We start from the raw sequence: 19,366 nt of genomic DNA, 5'->3' as shown, positions 1-19,366 counted from the left end.
TACTCTCACTCTTGCGGCATGAAAAGGCAGTGGGTACGTGTGCATATTAGTAGCCAACGGGAGATTAATCCATCTTCGGAGTGGTCACCCGCTAGGAGGATCTTATCTTTTCATGGTTCAGTCTGAGCATGATTTTTACACTTCCAACTTTCTAATCACCTTCACTAATTTGCTTCAATGTTTTCTGATAGATTGGCTGGTGGTCTGCGGATTATTATAATTCTAAAGGTTCTTTTATAATGCGCTTAATACCAGCGAGTGATTTCTAAGTGCGGGACCGGAGTTCACACCTGTTTTGCACTGCTTTGTCTTTCTTCCAAGACAAACGCTTTGCCCCTGAGCTATCCTTCCTCCTCTAAATGATCGGTGTAAGTGTAGAATTGATACTGGAGGCTTTCATAAGGACTTCTTGGGGAGTCATATAGTGGGTACGTGTGCATATTAGTAGCCAACGGGAGATTAATCCATCTTCGGAGTGGTCACCCGCTAGGAGGATCTTATCTTTTCATGGTTCAGTCTGAGCATGATTTTTACACTTCCAACTTTCTAATCACCTTCACTAATTTGCTTCAATGTTTTCTGATAGATTGGCTGGTGGTCTGCGGATTATTATAATTCTAAAGGTTCTTTTATAATGCGCTTAATACCAGCGAGTGATTTCTAAGTGCGGGACCGGAGTTCACACCTGTTTTGCACTGCTTTGTCTTTCTTCCAAGACAAACGCTTTGCCCCTGAGCTATCCTTCCTCCTCTAAATGATCGGTATAAGTGTAGAATTGATACTGGAGGCTTTCATAAGGACTTCTTGGGGAGTCATAAATAAGTTATTCACTGGAATAGGGTGCCGATGAAAAAGCCTCAGCAGCATATTCTAATGAAAACCGCCCGCGCCAATTCTTCTTTTAATCAAATGCCCAACGCGTTTCGAGCAAAGATGCTCTTCATCAGGGGTTCATACAACTGTGGCATGTCAAAGAAAAATAATGGACAATGTGTAAGTTTCTTGATTTATATCAATCATCTACAGTGATATTCAATAGTACTCAAATCTGGCCTCAAAGTCTTATCAAATGAAAAAGATCTCAAGCAGCCCATATGTAGAGCTAAAAAGGAAAATGAGGAGATGCTATTGTTAGGATGTCAATATAGTGCATACTATGTCAAAAGCCTGGTTTGGCATGAAACTCGTGCTCTATCTCACCTCACAAGATCGTGTGTGGGGTCAACACTTGCAGTGTCAGTATCCACGTACAGAAAGAAGTTTGATATCCTCCTGGGGTCATCCATCTGTGCAAAGGGCACATAAGTGAATGTATGCGTGGAAGTGACCACTCACGTATAGTCAAGATCGTGCACAAATTGAAGAAAAGATATATATTGCCAAAAAGGGACACATACATGCTTACCTTGCAGACATCTCTGCTCGTCCTGGGGCCAACCAGGAACGTCATTTGGGGGTAACCAGGGGTCGCAACTGCGACCCTCGAGGTCTCCCTTGCTACCGCTGTGTGGTCTCCCTGGCTAACTCTAAAAGATTGTCTTTTTTAAAACAATAAAAAAAAATAATAATTGTATGGAAGCTCCTGGGCTGTGCCTGGTGCCATGTGGCTTTTTATTCTGCAGTGTCTGACATTCTTGTTCAGGCCTCTTAAAAAAACAGGGGTTTCCACAAGTGAAGTGTAACACTTTGAGCAGTGACCCTAAATAAGAAAAAATAGGAATATAAATAATTTGTTTTTCTGGAATTCTATACAATAACTGCTAGACTCATTAAACGTTTATTTCAGGCACACTTCAATGGGTGAGTCACGGATTTAGTCAGTTCATAAATACCTCAAATTCACAATGCAGACAAAAACTTCCAAAAAGAATTTAGAGTAGGAGAAGCATCCATTTCGGACTATGTATTTTGCTTTTGCAAGTTGCAGTTATAGTATGTTTATTTCTGCTGTTGTCTCTGTTGCGATCATCACAAGACATTTCATCTTGGTTTCCTCGGTCACTTGACAAAATCCTTGTGCCTAAAAGCTTGTGTACAGTGTAGGAATATTTGACCATAGTACATCAATTGGCATTGATTTCATTGTGCCACAGTTGTAATGTGTCTATCTTTCCCATCTCCCTGGCATGCTGTTCAGCAAGTTTGTTTGCATGTATGATGTAACGATTGCCCACGGTATGGGATGTCGTGTGAGTGCGCTGCTTTCCCTATTTTACCACTTCTGAAGCCTGAAAAGTAGATCCACCCAGGCTTGACATGCTGCCAACTTTGCACCGGACCTGTAGATTAACTGGCCTGCTGTTAAATCTCAGTTACAAGTTAAATGGCATCCACTATAGAGTGTAATTTGCTTTCTGACTTTGAGAACATTCAGACATGTAATTGCTCATTTTACTATAGCCGGTGAGATAGCTCAGTGGGTTGAGCGCTCGCTGCTGTGATTAGTGTGTGATCTGCATGTTCGAATCCCACCAAGGCAGACTCAGCATTTCATCCTTCTGAGGTCGAAAAATGAGTACCAGCACTGGTTGGGTGATATTGTATGAATATTTGTTCTGTATAAAGCGCTGAAGCATAAGTGCTATATAATAACATATCATTATCATTTGGCCTTGGACATCTGCATGCATTCACGGTAATATGGACCTATACACACTGATATTAACAATAAATATGGGGGTCCTTTCTTGTATGAAATGTATATCACATTAGTGATATCATAACCATATTTTTCGTAGTGTACTTAGAAACAATGCTATGTGATGCCACTTCCTGTTTTGTCATAGGGAGAAAGGTTGTGTTTCATTGCTTCCCGTGATGTCACTTTGGGGCGAGGTCAAATTACATCACTTCCTGTGATGCAATCAGCAGTCAAGGGTTTTGCGATGTCACTTCCACTACACCTGGCATTTTGGTGAAATGACGTCCCTGGGTCCAAATGGGGTTGTCCAGGAAACTCCTCGATATGTCATTAAGGCGAGCTCTTCAGAGACTGATGCAGACAGCCAAATCCTCACATATGGTTTTTGCAGCTGCCCAAATTGGCATATATGTTTTGCAATTTGCAAACTTACTTGTTATGCTTTTTCTGTTAGGATGAGCATTGTGACCAATGAAAAGAGCAGAGTGCAACTTCCAATACTCACACAGAAGGGTTTCTGGCTGACACACGATCAGACATCTTTCAAATGTAAAATTGTGGACATGCTTATGTTCCCCTAAATACTCTGCTTTTATGCAAAGTGCCAGGCTTGGATTCTATGAAGAGATACTGGGCCTCATTACGACTTTGGCGGTAGCCATGTCGCTATTGGCTGTCGCCAAAATCGGGCCCGGGTTCGGGTTCCCTGAATGGGGAATTACCAGGCTATTCCGAGTTCGGAGTTCCCTCCAGGAACCCAGGCCCGGACCTTCCCCATTCCCATTCGAGCCCCAATAGGGCTCAATGGGAGAGGGAACAAGCAACGGGCCGATTACGAGCAGCCCGTTGTTTGCTCCCTCTTCCCCTCACGGGACCCGGTAAGGACGCCTGGTTTGACCAGGCGTTACTTACCGGGTCCTGCGAGGGGAGTTTGTAATGAGGCAGAACGGGTTTAACGGGTCCGCCTCCTTTAGCGGAGCCCGTTAACCCGTTCCACCTCAGTTGTAATGAGGCCCACTGTGTTTTGTGACCTGCCTGGGGCCACGCCCTACGGCCCGCCCCCTCCTCTCCATGACCCAAGCCCCCAAGGAGGAAAGGGTTCCCTGACTAAATATTTTACATTTTCAGCACTGGCCATGTAAATGTGCAGGAGCCCGATTGACGAGTGCCAGAACTGTTCCATTAGACGGTCGAGAGGCTAAGTTGCCTCTGCTGGGAGCTGGACTTGAGTGCAGATTAAACACCCACTTCTGCAGCATGTATCATGTGCACAGTGATCTTTTTGCTGGGATTGAAACCTGCAATCTACTGGTTGCCTTTGGATTTGTGCAGTCAGCAGAGTCGGACTGATGCATACAATTGTCTCGAGCACCAATGAAAAAGTGGCCCACAGTTGCAAATGGCAATTCATTCCTTTTGTGACAGACTGTTAGTATCACCCAAGGGGGAGATTTTTGATGAAATGTGAAACAAATTGTGTATTTTAAAGAAAACGTATTAAGGAACACTGGTCAGAACTACTAGCCGCATAGTGAAGTAGCTCATCAAACTGGCCCACATTGGGCAAAAAAGTAGCCCACTTTGACCCAGAAAACTGGGCCATACCAGCATTTTAAGTTTTTTTATTCTAGCATTGCCCTATTGCCCTATTGGCCAGCCTGTACCTGGCATTCAGGCACACCACCCTGAGCAATCCTGGTCATTAGAAGGACAAGCCTCTTTCCCTCCACCTTCTTTAGTAGCAGCCCGGATGGAAACCATATTTCTTCATTTGTAGTCACATCTGGAGACCAGTGGCAATGATAGCCAAGGTGTACTTGGCTTATGAAGGACTCTGCCTCAACTGTACTGACCTCTTGGGTGGTCTGAAATGAGAATGAGGGGATCTCCCGTGAGGTCTGTGAAAAGGCCAATAAAGTCCGACAGATTTGGAGCAGTGCCAGTCGCATGCCAGGTATGGGAAACGCAGAGGTCTTGAAAGAAGGTATATTCAGAGCACATGACATGAAGCCCCCCTTGCCAGGCAAGCTCCTTGCACTGCCCACTAGTTACATCAAACCTGATCAGGTGGATAGGAGGGGAGATCTGACACCTCGCTTCTATGCCCAGATTGTCAACAAGTGGCAGTTCTGGACCACTGAAGGAAGAGCTGGCTTTTCAGAATTGCAAATAAAGTTCAACTTAATGCACAGCAGCACTGCCCAGAAATGCTGGAGGGCAGAGAGCATTCCCCGAGCTACACATTTATTTCTCCTCACATCACAGCTGCCCCTTATAAGATGGACAGTGCTGATTTTGAGACCTTACAATTGGCTCTTTTTTTTACTTTGTACTTCTTAATACCATGTTGTGTACAAACTATTTCAAATCCTTGATCGCTAGGGTCACTCCATTCTGGAGACATTCCATTCACTCCATTTGTAGTTGGAGCACGTGATGAGATAAGACAGTAAAATACCCAGAATCCTGTGCTTATTATTTTGAGAAATTTGCATAAGCCTGTGACGAATCAACTTCTGGGCCACCAGTGGTCCAGGGATGTATTTCGGTTTCTAAACCATCAATCAGCCCCGCACCTCTAGTACACCAGAAGGCATCCGAACAGTTTGGACACACAAGCAAATTATAAACCTCCTTGTCCAATTTTGGTAACGTGGACGGAACGGCAGGCTTATCTCCGCAAGGTTGTGTATCGTTGGTTAGTTGCAACACAGCGAAAATACAATTATCACCCAATGATAAAATGTATTGTCCAGTAAAGGTTGTATACAAATACCTACTTTATTATTATCACAACAGACATTTCTAGCACACTACAAACTACAACCCACCCTGTAATGGAAGGCAGAGGACAGACAGTGTCAAAGAAGGAAAAGGGATGTACTCTGGATACTGACAGGAGGGTAATCGGTAAAGCAATTAATCACAATAGTTCAAGGCTACTTGGTCTCAACACAAAGGGAGCAATGGGTCATACAATGTCACTAGGGGCCTTCGGAGAAGGACCAGGGGGACAGAACCGCAATGTACCTTGTGCTTGTAGAAGTCCTTGGTGCTCGACAGTGTCGAGTCAGTTTCAGGGACCCTTTCAGCTTCTGCAACAGGGTTTAAGATGGGAGAAAGCTGTGGGTATCAGGCGGCAGGCAGTTTGGCGAACAATGCTGGACGGACGGCTGCAGGCTGGCCTACACATCGGCTCTGGGTCAGGAATCATTGTCTCAGTGCTGGCCAGTGGGTCTGAAGCACTGGTCGAGGCGTCTCAGACGGCGTTAGAGACTGCGGTGTAACAACAGTCAGTAGTGCAGACGGTTGCAGCTCGCTGGGCTGGACAGGCTCGAAAATGTCTTTTAAGGCAGACATCGGTAGATGGTTGTTGATGCACTCCTCCTAGCTTCTTCACTGGGCTCGTATCATCCTTTAAGGCAGACAGCCCAAAGCTGAGGAGAGTTTTACAGGCAGCTGCCTTATCCTTAGTTTGGTTCTGAGACTCTCTAAAATCTCCCACCTAGGGATCTTGCTGCAGAGCCCAGCAGGGCACACTGTGTGCTGGCTGGGTACTGGGTCTGGAAATGTTGCAGGGTCCTCTGGTTTCGGTATCTCCCTCTGTTTCTTGGGAGATGTTATGGGGGGGATCTTGCTTCCCTCTTGGAGGTCCTGGCCTTCCTTCACTGGCGGAAGATGTATAGCAGACTGTACCTTCAGCCAGGGTCCAATGCTGAGTTCTTCCTGCTACTCCTTGCAAAGTCTTAGATGATCTTCCCAAAAAAGGGGCTAACCACCCCTTTTATAGCCAAAAGGGGCAGAGTGATTGGTGTAGGCGACACCTAACTTAATGAACCAATCCTGGGTCCCCACCAACAATTTCCTTTACTCATGAGCTCATAACCACAGTGCGTTGCAACAGAAAAGGTAAAGGGATGAAAACATGTAATACTAAGTCTGACCATTCTTCCTGTCTGTTGTGGATCAACAGGTCTCTCTAGTTAATGGAGCTCTCTGTGGTTCCTGATTAAAGCGGCAGGTCTCCCTTGAAGCTGAGGCAAGAACAGACTTTCTGTCTCCTGCTAACAGCATTCTCATACCTTCTGAATGGGGTCCCCCTGCGGAGGTTGCCTACTGTAAACACATAGTCCTAGACATGACAGGTCATTGCCCTTGATAATGAGAGGCAGGAGCTGGCTTCAGGGTGACACAGTGCATATCAAAGGTTGTTGTGGTTTTCTGTCTCCTTTGTTAAACTCTGCAGCCAGGCCCCATGTGGACCTGTTTGAATTAAACTCTGATTAGTATGCAAAACTGCCACCAGCAGAAGAGCCTAAACAAAGGAAAAGGGCAGATGCATGGAGCCTTTGTTGGTTAATTTGGTAGGCCATGGCAGGAGGAAGGGTTGGCCCTCTCCCTTCTGAGATGACAGGTGGAATCCCAACTAAATATGATAGGTTAGATGGCGCCTGTAGGCTGTGCACACCGAGAGTACTTAGGTCTTTTCTTTTGGCGTGCAGTGAGCAGAGGAAAATGTGTGTGGATTAGCCCCACACATTTTCTGCAGGTTGATCTACCATCATTCAAATTCATATACATTTTCAAAAAAGCCCAGGTGAGCGCACACCCACCGGACAGGTGGTCGAATTCCTCACAAGGCAATTTGTTTTATCACAAAGTGTGCTATGAATCTCGTCTCCATTGAAATACATTGAGAGTAACACATTTTGAAGAGTGGTGTGGGTGTCTAGATAGTGGGATACCAGTGAGCACTGCTAGTCACTAAAGTTTTGCATTGTGAGAGCTCTGCGTATTTCTCAGTACTGGGATGCCACTGTGCACACTGCATACTACACTGATGCATTGTGAGAATTCTATGGATGCCTCCGAACTCCAATATCACTGTACACTATACGATACCACTTTCGGGACTTCAATGCTGACTGGTATACCAGTATCCAGGCATCTAAAGAGCTATCACTATGCACCGCTTTCATAACCTGCATACATCTGCTGACCTCTCCCAATGCACCTCTGTGCAGTACTGGGATACCACTGTATACTGTAGGTCATGCAATAGATACATTGCGCCTCATTACATGTTTGGAGGTGCAGGAAAAATTTAGAGGTAATTCCATTACTGCCACTTTACCCGCAACGCCCACCTATAAGTTTGTCGGTGGGGTTACCTGATTTACTGCCAGCCAAGAGCTGGAGCTAACTCAGGCCTGACCGGCAAAAACAGCCACTATTATCGGCACTGGTAATAGCAGCCATCCCCCCCATGGAGTCCTATCAACTCCATGGAATGGGGCTTTACCTACCGTTGCGGGCACCTGCAATATGCCATTAATTCCGGCATGTCAGGCAACAGTAACGTTAGGCCCGTTTGCTGGTATCCCGCTGGAATTACCGGTGCGATACCAGCAAACTCCTAATGAGGACCATTGTGGGAGCTCTGTGGATGCCTCAGAACTACTGGGCTACCATTGTATACCATATACCATGATTCAGATGTCTTTAAGAGCGCTTTCAATGTGTGCGTGTAGGAATACTAGAGCTAACTGCATCTCATACCTCGGTGGATGTCTCAGTATTGCCATAGCAATGCATATCATGGATCTGGATGCTGTATATGGAGGCTCTAGAGTATTGCTGTATGGTGCAGGTCTGCACAGAGGTGCATTGGGAGAGGTCAGTAGATGTGTGCAGCTTATGAAAGCGGTGCATACTGATAGCTCTTTAGATGCCTGGATACTGGTATACAAGTGAACATTGAAGTCCCGAAAGCGGTGAAGTGCATGTCCCATTAATACCCCTGTCCTCAGATGCTGAGGTGCATTCAAGTCATGGGAGATGTGCATTGTGAGTTCTCTGTCTATGTTTCAGTAATGGAGTAGAGTGCAGGATGTTTAGAGCATGGCACAAGTTCCATTAGCGTCTCATGGCTGGGATAAAAGTGCACAGTGGTAGGCAGCCTAGAGGTGCACGTGACAGCTCAGTGAATGCTTCGGTATTGAGGTAATAGAGCACACTGTTAGGCAGGATAGAGGAGTGAATGCTTCAGTATTGAGCACACTGTTAGGCAGGATAGAGGATTGAATGCTTCAGTATTGAGGTAATAGAACACACTGCTAGGTAGGCTACAGGAGTGAATGCTTCAGTATTGAGCACACTGTTAGGCAGGATAGAGGAGTGAACGCTTCAGTATTGAGTACACTCTTAGGCAGGATAGAGGAGTGAATGCTTCAGAAATGAGGTAATAGAGCACACTGATAGGCCGGACAGAGGAGTGAATGCTTCAGTATTGAGGTAATAGAGCACACTGTTTGGCAGGATAGAGGAGTTAATGCTTCAGTATTGAGCACACTGTTAGGCAGGATAGAGGAGTGAATGCTTCAGTATTGAGCACACTGTTAGGCAGGATAGAGGATTGAATGCTTCAGTATTGATGTAATAGAACACACTGCTAGGCAAGATAGAGGAGTGAATGCTTCAGTATTGAGGTAATAGAGCACACTGTTTCGCAGGATAGAGGAGTTAATGCTTCAGTATTGAGGTAATATAGCACACTGTTAGGCAGGATAGAGGAGTGAATGCTTCAGTATTGAGGTAATAGAGCACACTGTTAGGCAGGATAGTGGAGTTAATGCTTCAGCTTTGAGGTAACAGAACACGCTGTTAGGCAGGATGGAGGAGCGAATGCTTCAGTATTGAGGTAACAGAGCACGTTGTTAGGCAGGATAGAGGAGTTAATGCTTCAGTATTGAGGTAATAGAGCACACTGTTAGGCAAGATAGAGGAGTGAATGCTTCAGTATTGAGCACACTCTTATGCAAGATAGAGGAGTTAATGCTTCAGCTTTGAGGTAACAGAGCACGCTGTTAGGCAGGATAGAGGAGTTAATGCTTCGGTATTGAGGTAATATAGCACACTGTTAGGCAGGATAGAGTGAATGCTTCAGTATTGAGGTAATAGAGCACACTGTTAGGCAAGATAGAGGAGTGAATGCTTCAGTATTGAGCACACTCTTATGCAAGATAGAGGAGTTAATGCTTCAGCTTTGAGGTAACAGAGCACGCTGTTAGGCTGGTTGGAGGAGTGAATGCTTCAGTATTGAGGACAGAGGTGTTCCGTGACAGCTGTTTGAATGCCCAATGCTGAGATATCAGTACACACTGCTGGTCAGGACAGAGATGGGTGTTGTAGCTGCGTGATTACCCCAGCGTTGGGGTAATAGCACATACACGTAGGCTGGATAGAGGTGCACCCTGAACACCCCTTCCTGCTTCAGTGCTGAGGCATTAGTGTACAATACTGGGGTAGGGGGGTAGAGGTGAACTGTGACAACAGTGTAAATGCCTTGATAATGAGGTTTTGCAGGGCAGACGCGCTCCTTGACAGCTGCGTGAATATCCCAGTGTTGAGACATCAGCACGCACGGCTTGGCACGGTAGAGGTCCACATGGTAGCTCCCTGAGTGCCTAGGTATTGAGGCAATAGTGCATTCGGCTAGTCAGGACAGAGGTGCACCGTGACAGCTGTGTGAGTGCCCTAATACTGAGGTATCAGTGCCCGGCCGCTGCTAGGCAGGGTAGAGGTGCATGTGCTTGCTCTAGGAATACCTCAATATAGAGGTAATAGCAGACACGGCTAGGCAGAACAGCAGTACTCCATGACAGCTGCGGGAATGCCCGAGTACTGGGGTATCAGTGCACACTCACTGCTAGGCAGGACAGAGGTGCACCGTGACAGCTTTGTGAATGACCGCCGCCCCGTCCATAATCTCTGCAGACGTGTTAGTGCTGGGTGGGGTCCGCAGGGCACTCTATATAAAAAGGAATGATGGGCGGTCTAGCAGTTGGAAGATTAACCTGGTGCACATGCTTTATTCAGGCCATTAACAATAATTAAAATAATTGCTTAGGAAGGGAGCTTTGCAGGAGTGTTTTAGCCAGGGCTTTCAGTGAGCTGGGGCTACCGGGGGACGAACCCTGTCAGGCTCAGAAATATCGTTCTGAGGCGGGGCCCTGCCACGACTCACTTATGTCCCCTGGCAGCCGCGCCCGCTAGAGGACAAGACTTTTTTTTCTTAAGCCTGAAGCTCTCGCTCATGTGCTAGAGTTTCAGGCTTCAGAAAAAAATGCCTTTAATCCAAATTGGTGGTGCCAGCACCTGTAACGCATCCCTTCAATCAAGAGATGCCCGTGTGATGACGCCACCATTATTGAAGAAAAGGTGAGGCCGCTGGAAGCAAGGCCTTTTTTTCTAAAGCCTGAAGCTCCTGCTCATTCGTGGGAGCTTCAGGCTTTGGGAAAAAAAGCCTTGGTTTCCAACGGCCTCACCTTTTCACACTTAATGGTACGGCTGTCCCTTCCCAGGCATGAGGCAGCGCCACCATTAAGGCGTGGTCTAATGAGTCGGCAGGCGACTCCCCACCCTGCCGTTAGGACACTTCCACTTAATGAGCCCTGGCTCATTTTCCAGTGCTTCTTAAGGCACTGGTGTTAGCCCAGCGTATTATGGGATGCTCTGTGTAACGCAGACGTAAATTGATATCGTTCTTTGCTGCTGGATACCTAGTTCAACATTAGGGGACACTGAAAGTGATAACCTTTAACAGATGGCTTGTTGCAAATTGATGCTGGCACAATGTAAAAATATTTGCAACAGGGAAAAGATGGAATCCATGTGAGGCACAACCATTCTCTTGGTCTTATAACCGCCCCTTCAACAGTTCTTGCATGGTTGCCCCCTGATGCTCACCTTCCCCGCCTCCCATGTGCCGGAGCGCCACCTGGCAGCAGTGCCCTTTCTCACATTGTGCTCTCTTGTTTTTCTGATTGCAGATCCATTCATGTGGTTGTGATCCGGGAGGGGCACAGCGATGGCGATCAGGCTGCCCTCCGCAGTGGCCGCTCTGTGTGCAGTGCTGCTCTGGGCATCCACAGGGGCAGAAGGTAACAGCCGCACCCCACTTTCCAACCCTCACTTCTCCACTCCCTTTCAACGATGGTGCAGAATTGACTCTTTTCTCCCCCCTTTTCCCTCCCCCCCCCTCTCTCCCTCTCTTTCCAGCCCAGTGGTTGCCTTCTTCATGTGCCTGTCTCTGTTGGAATTAAACGCCGCTTTCTCTCTTCTGGGCGTCTGTCTGTTTGTCAGATCTTGAAACGCTTTCCCTTTTTTTTGTTGTTTTTTCTGATTTCTGATGTCTTTCAAATGTATACCTGTCCCTCTGACTCGGTTGCTACTTGCATATCGCTCTTGGGGGCAAGGGGTGGGTAGCTCTTTGTGTTTTGCTGAGGGCGTGCTGCCAACTCCTCAGCTGACTGAGGGGCACATTGCTCAGGAAGAAGTACCTGCCTGTGCAGGCAAGAAACTCTAGACTAATCACCACAGCCGGCAGCGCTGGCACACACTTGCATTGCCACTGCCTAATTGCCTTCCTTTGTATAGTGTGGAGCCAGACACAGCTCGCACTCTCTGTTTTTTTAAAGATATTGAAATAAAATACTCCAACCCCCTTCCATGTGGTCGTGTGTTTTGTTGAACAATGTGCGGTTTGGTGTACTTGGTTGCAGGCCCGTTCACGTCTTCTTCAGAGGGGCTGTGATGCAGTATGTAACGTGGAAGTGAGCTTGATTTGTTGATGCAATGTGGGGGTCTGGTGAGGGTCTCTTGCTGTGCTGTTCGCTCTCCGGAGACCAGTGGTAAAAGTGTACCGAAAAAAGTAGTGGAACTGAGGTCGTCAGGGAAGAGGGTAAGCGGAAGCGTAGTGCATCATGTGACAAGGGGCCTCATTACAAGTCCAGTGGTAACCCACCAGTGCTACCGGCGGGTTGCCGGCAGACTGTAACACTGTTTCCGGCACCTGATATCCCGATGCCACTGGGAAATGACAAGTCCCGACAGACCGGGATGTCAGGCACGGAAAATGTTAGTCCCCAATGGGGACTTCGGGAGCATCAGCACTGTTAGTAACGGTGCCGGTGCTTCCGTGACAACTGTGCCTACCGGGGTCGTTGCGCCCGGCCGGTCAGACCTGCCATGCGCAACAGTGCCGGCAGAGAGAGTTGTAGTCTGCCGGTCCAGAAAGGGTGCCGGTACATTGCTACCGGCAACCTTATTTCCGGACCGGCGGACTTGTAATGAGGCCCAAGGTGTTGCAGCTGGGGTTTTGCAATAGCCTGACTAGTAACTAATGCGGCTATTACAACTTTACACTTGCACAGGGGCACGAATGGACCCATCATCTATATAGAATGGTGAATATGGTTGTAAAAAGCAGAGAGTTGGTAAACATAAAAAAATAACAGTAGTGGAAAACCACTCTGGACCGTTCCCGCTCACTTCGATCACTGCTAGAGACCCAGCTTTTGAAGATACTGGGACTTTAAACCAATGGTGCACAAGCGTTCCACCATCTATAGGACTTTGCCCAATTGTTTACAAAGGCCCCAAACTGACTGGGGAGCTGCACTCAACAGTTCTGTATCCAGGAGCTAAGAAGTGCTCAGCTGAGATTGTATGCTAACCGCACACTAGATGCCAGTGAGAGGACCCCAGGCCCATCCAGAATGCACATATATCTGAGCTCCAGCCCAGGCCCATAGCCAGTGCTGCTGGTGCTGAAAGAGCTCCTGGCCTTTTTGGAAACCGATGGTTAATTCACAAAACAAGGCCGCCTCTTTGCATGAGTTTTTTCCCGATTCCGTTCCAGCCTTCCTCTTATCCACATCAGGGAAGCTGCGGAGGAGCGCCATTTTTGTTTTTTAAACTCAGCCTCCAGAGGCAGACTTTAGTACGAAAGTGGGGCAATGAGCTGCCCGCGTGGCCAATAAAATGCAAGTACCTTGTGGGTAGACTAGGGGGTATACATCGGAATCTTAAAGGAGTCCTACGGTGGATGATGCCACCGCCTCTACATCTGCCATGGAGGATCTTATTTAGAGTTGGGAGCAATGCATTAAAATGTGAGCGCCATGTCACTGTGCATTTTATCACCTATTCCTCTCATTAAGTATAGGGAGAGATGGATTTCATTTTGTAGTAATGCTATGTCTGCATTTTCTACGGCACTCCACCTAATACTAAAGGATGCCTACTGATGCCAGATTGTTTCAGATCTTTTTTTTAGGATGGGACAACGTTTGTTCACGGTGCCATGATTGCACCCAATTGATCCCACCCATGCTGAGAGCAAAGGCAAGTGTGCAGATGTGCCTGATCTGTAGGGCGCAATTATACAGACACAAAAGTCAGGTGAGCAAGTTTAGATGAAGACCACCGTCTATCAACTAACATTACCTGAGTTCTGCTCAATTTCATGTAACTGGGAGAAGACAGTATTTAGGGAATGGGGGAAATGATGTTAACTGTTCTTGGCGTGTGGAAAGAAATCTATATCAGGAGGAGATTAGAATGCACAGTGTTGACAGAGACCGGAAGTAGGAATACACACAAGATCATATTGTCCTCGAGGGGCAGCAACAGTCCCGAGGGTGGCAAGGCGAAGTTAGGGAGATTCTGGGGTGGAGATGGGACCTCACAGTCGTCAGATTGCCGGAAACGGAAACTTGGAGGGCGGAGCCAGTATATGAACAGTATGATTTTGCTTGGATCAGGCATTAACAAGACACTAAGCCTGGGTTGGAGAAAGAGAATTTGATGCCGTAAAGCGAAGGTTTGGCATGAAGAACAGAGTAGGGAAATACTGAGCGGGTGTATCGTCAGAAGACCATTTTGAATATAGGGACAAATCGTGGTCATGTATGATCAGCCGTGAATAAACCACAGACGACTGTGGTGTATCAGTGATCTCAAGCTCAGAAATGGTTTCTAAACCTCAAGATTTCTGGGTCGGGCTCAGAGAAAACAAGAAATGTTGGAAACAATGCACCAATGCCTTGAGAGAAGACAAACGTGTGTAGGTAAATGAGGGCAGTTATTGATGGCAGGAAGCACAAGGGTAGTTAGAACCTATTTGAAAGTAGATAGCGGAGAACATAGATTGCATTAAGAAATGCTGTTTTGCCTCATAGCATAAGGAGCAGGGGAATTGCCCTTCCAACGTGTGCTCACCAATAAAAAAAAGAGGCACAAAGAAGACAAACGATTGAGAGATAAAGTTGCTCCTTTAATCTTTGAGTAACAGGTCACAAGCAAAATCATTATCATCGGAAAACAGCACTATTTTCCAATTCTTGCAGGACCCGTTCAGACGTGTTGGCAGGTTGATTAAGCCTTCCTTCCTTCCTTCCTTCCTTCCTTCCTTCCTTCCTTCCTTCCTTCCTTCCTTCCTTCCTTCCTTCCTTCCTTCCTTCCTTCCTTCCTTCCTTCCTTCCTTCCTTCCTTCCTTCCTTCCTTCCTTCCTTCCTTCCTTCCTTCCTTCCTTCCTTCCTTCCTTCCTTCCTTCCTTCCTTCCTTCCTTCCTTCCTTCCTTCCTTCCTTCCTTCCTTCCTTCCTTCCTTCCTTCCTTCCTTCCTTCCTTCCTTCCTTCCTTCCTTCCTTCCTTCCTTCCTTCCTCGTTTACCTGGCATTTTTCAGAGAGATAAATCCTACTGTGAGGGGCGGGCATGGCCCTGCCTGCCGCACATAGCAGGGTTTACTCATATTAGCACTCAGTAGCTCTCTCCGGGTTACAAAGGGCAGGGCTCATCTATTGTGCCACTCCAACATTGTTTACCAAATAACCTTGAGATTATGAGAAAATCGCAGTTTTGTATAATTATTTTCCACACAAGGGTTACTATTCATGGTAATGGCGAAAAGAAGTGGCCACATTAGGAAAACATGTTGAACTGCTTCTGTACTTGCATGCAAGCCACAGGACTCAACATATTCCTACAGCTCTCAGCATAGTTATAGTACGTTTTTTTTAACAGAAAAAGATCACATTAAAAGGGTGTACCTTTGTATTCTGCAAATAATTATGGTGTTAGTCATACCCAAACTCAAACCAACCTATTGAAGTGTAGGTGGGATGCAAATGATACATAATGACTTTTTGATACTCATCTACCCTGCAGGGATACCATAAATATGAGTTGTGTCAACCTTTAGATATTACTTTTAGAGTATTGGCAAGCACACCTTAACATATTTAACTGTACTGATCTTTAAAAGACAATTGTCTAGTATGAAAAATGAGCAGATGAGCCAGTTAAGTTGGATATTTGTTAATTAAGAGCATTTCAGCATCGCTCTTAGGCACGAGTCAGTGGCGCAGGATTCCAAGTTTTGCTTGGCGTTTACTCACATTTTAATGACATTTCTTATAAACTAGGCACTGGGTACACAAAATATAAAATAGTAATACAATAATATAATTGTTGTACATAAGTTGAACTTGCTACTTGCCCATTTAGAAGTGCATTGCAAGGATTCCCCCAATTAAGCCAACAATGTATTTTTTTTTAAATGATATGCTGCCCCATTTGTAGTCCCTGTTTCAGAACGCTGTCATAATGAGCGACAGTTACTATGGAAGTGGAGGCATCATGTTCCCTGAAGTTGTTAAGAAAAGTCAGTATTTTAGGATACCACATATACTTGACTTTGAACATTTACATGGAAAGAACATGTTTGTAGTGGTGTATAGGTCAATGCCCCGCCATTGTGCTTCAGTTCCCAGATCAGATTTTATAGTAGACACTTGAAGGTAGACAAGAAAGAAACACTCTACCGTATCAAATTGTTTTGGTCTGAAAACGAAATAAGAAAAATTGCCTATCAAAGCACTTAAAAGTCTTTGAATGCTCGTAGCCACACTTTATTAAAATGCAATATACAGAATTTTAGTTATCCACATGTGGATATGCCGTAACCGCATTTGCCAGTCAACCAAAAATAGAGAATATTAGTTTAGCACCAAATTAGAATATGGAGCAAAAATGTCTGCTTCAATTCATACTACAAGAAGATTTTGCACTGGAGCAAAATTGGAGCAGCGTGGTGGTTTCCTTTTTTCTGCTGCATGTGCTATAGGGTATGCAGAAAGAAGGATGTGATTAAAATTTATAATGGACCAAATTACATTCAGTTTTGACCCAAGGCAAACACATTATCTAAATATATTTGTTTCATTGATGTTATGTTTATGCAAACAGGAATACAACTAATAAATACTCAACTACTTTACAAATTGCAAAGATGGAACTGTAGTTAACCAAAAATGTGGTTTCTCATTTTCATAGTTTTTGATTGGATTAGATTAAAAACAGCATGTTAGATTCCATAATACCCAAGTAGCAAAAGGGGTTCAAAGTGCATTTACTCTGCACATACTCTGTAGTATTACAAAAAACAATATGCCCCTTAATGTAACAATAGATATAATAAGTCAGAAGGGATCATTGGAAAAGGAAGTAGTTGTCAGATAGATTGCATGGGGCATAACTGTCTGGGTAACAGTGTTAGGCCGAAAATGCCCAGTGTTGTGTAAATTAGCATGTTAGTTAGGAATTTGGAGCAACAAGTTAATGGATCTTGTATCAAATAGGATACTATACCGTCTTGTCTCATGAAGTGCGTATTTAGATATTGAGCTAAAAAGTCAAAAGTTACACATTATTTTCAGTAGTATTTTAATTTTAGAATTCTTAAAATAACTATTTACCCCATTACTTCATCCTAATTTCACACCTTTCTATCTGCAAAGCATTTATCTCAAGGTTTTATTTTACACTACAGTTAATTTTCTAGTGCTCTGTATATACTTTTCTGACTAATTTCCAAGTTTGTGCAGTGGCTGTCATGATAAATTCAGTCTCCCAAAGATTAAAGCCTTTCATATTTGAAAGAAGCACAGAATGTCATTCTCAAGGAATGTGTACATGTCTGAAGTTCATGGCATCTATTTGTGCTGTTGAAAACCAAAATCAGAGAATTTGAAAAATGTACAGTCATTCTCCGAGAAAATGACAACATTAACTATCAAACCGGTTTTCTCATAGCTTGGCATGTCTCAGACAGTAGACTGTGTTAAACAAGTGATTCTGCCCTACATTTAATGTAACTCGGACCTCACTTGATTGTTTTGAAACATATTTCAAATTCTTTAAAATGTGAAAGACTTTTTCCCACAGTCAGTTTTTTAAAGCTTTTCTGGAATCCGGCCACGTGGAACCCAACAAGTTGGGCTGTTGCTGCCATTTCAATACAGCAGCTACAGCCTAAGGTCTCTGCTGCATCAGGTCACTTTACCTGCAAGGTTGGTGTTAATACTTTCCATGTACTCATTTATTTTATGAAGCATGCTCAGGCCAGTGGTGTCTGCCTTTGCATAAAATTTGTCCTGAGCCATTGATACAATATTTTATAATGATATTCTTTATATATATATACATTGATATGCATATATATGTACAAAGATGAAATATATGTCTAACTACCAGAGATGTATGTCATGATATTAACTTTTTTTTTGCATGCGTTATACTAAATGGCTATCCCAGGTCTCTCTAACAATGTCAGTATCACACAACACGCGGGTGAATTATTGAAACAAGCATGTCAAATAATAGGCTTACTTCATTGCCTGTGAGTGCATAATTAATATAAGAGCATGTATACTGTGTTATTCTATACTCTGACATGGCAGTGCATAGAAATAAAATCACCTTTAAATTAATTTCGGGGTTGAATGATTTGTCATAAGCCAGTAGTAGTGTATGCATTTTTTACAGCAGTTTCATTGAGTAACTCACCTCTCATAATGAATGGCAATTGATGTCATGAAGTTACTGTATCTCAGTAAACTGATGTGCCAACATGCACACACACAAGTTCATGCTTACTTGCACGCGCTGACATGCACAGATGTTTGCCGACATGTGCATGAACATGCATGCACACCCTGAAAACCCCTTACACTTGACCCAAACAAGAGTGTATCTAGTATGTTGCTGTCAATAACAGCGGCAGTCGTGTGTATGAGGTATGTCTGGATTCACCATCTTAACAACGTCTGTTAATGCTGAAATGGTTGTCCCTATAACACACTGAGAGCGAGTTAGTAGATCCAGCTACATATTGCATGATGTGGCATGAACATATAAAGAGAATGTCATTATAAAATATTTCCGAAATGTCTGTCTTTAACGAACCTTGTACATGGAGACTTAAACCCACTTTAGAACTCTCGATTAAGTAAACATCTCTTATAAACATGCATGATGCTGCAAAACACCTTCCTTGCAAGCATATGTTCTTACAGCCTTTCCGGTTTCCCCTGTCAGCGGTTTCTTCACGGCTTCATGGTTTTGTTTGAGTTTTTTGTTCAGAACAAAGGTGTCCCTTTCATGTTTGCTCGCGGTACCAAAAATAAATGTCAGTCAACATGCGCTGATATTGTCTTTTACATTATTAACCACTGTTTTGTGCAAAATCCATACAGGCATTTTAGAAGTAAAATGCTGTATCTTGTATGGCATACATGAACACATGCTGCAAAAATGTTACTTAACCTATTGTGAGTTGCCATTTTAGAAGTTATCCTTGTTAAACCACCAGATATAAACATTAATAATATGGGTAATAGACATAAATGAATGGGCAATATATTACAACGATATGCATTGCTTTACTTTGAATTCCTCAGTGGATAATGATGTAAATACTTTGGAATATTTTCAAAGTATGAATATATACATGCATGCACACATATGTATACACACACGACTGTGTATGTCTGTGTTTAAATGCATTTTGAACAGTGCATTGATTTCCTATCAAATAATGCAT

General features: G+C 44.5%; 1 protein-coding gene across 5 annotated transcripts in view; it reads left to right on the top strand.

Annotated features, from left to right (window-relative positions):
• The window catches only part of COL12A1 (collagen type XII alpha 1 chain), a 296,727-nt gene that overhangs the window by 13,623 nt on the left and 263,738 nt on the right, over positions 1-19,366 (top strand). For all 5 annotated transcript variants that reach the window (XM_069606261.1, XM_069606259.1, XM_069606260.1 and 2 more), the window contains exon 2: positions 11,473-11,583. In XM_069606261.1, coding sequence (XP_069462362.1) covers positions 11,511-11,583 — 73 coding nt within the window. In that variant the 5' untranslated portion in view covers positions 11,473-11,510. The remainder of the gene's footprint in view (positions 1-11,472; positions 11,584-19,366) is intronic.

This window comes from Ambystoma mexicanum, chromosome 4p (genome assembly GCF_040938575.1).
Source record: "Ambystoma mexicanum isolate Mex_15411 chromosome 4p, UKY_AmexF1_1, whole genome shotgun sequence".
In the NCBI taxonomy this organism is placed as follows: Eukaryota; Metazoa; Chordata; class Amphibia; order Caudata; family Ambystomatidae; genus Ambystoma; species Ambystoma mexicanum.
Note: the sequence above shows the minus strand (reverse complement) of the source record. Positions and strands in the feature narration are given on the sequence as shown.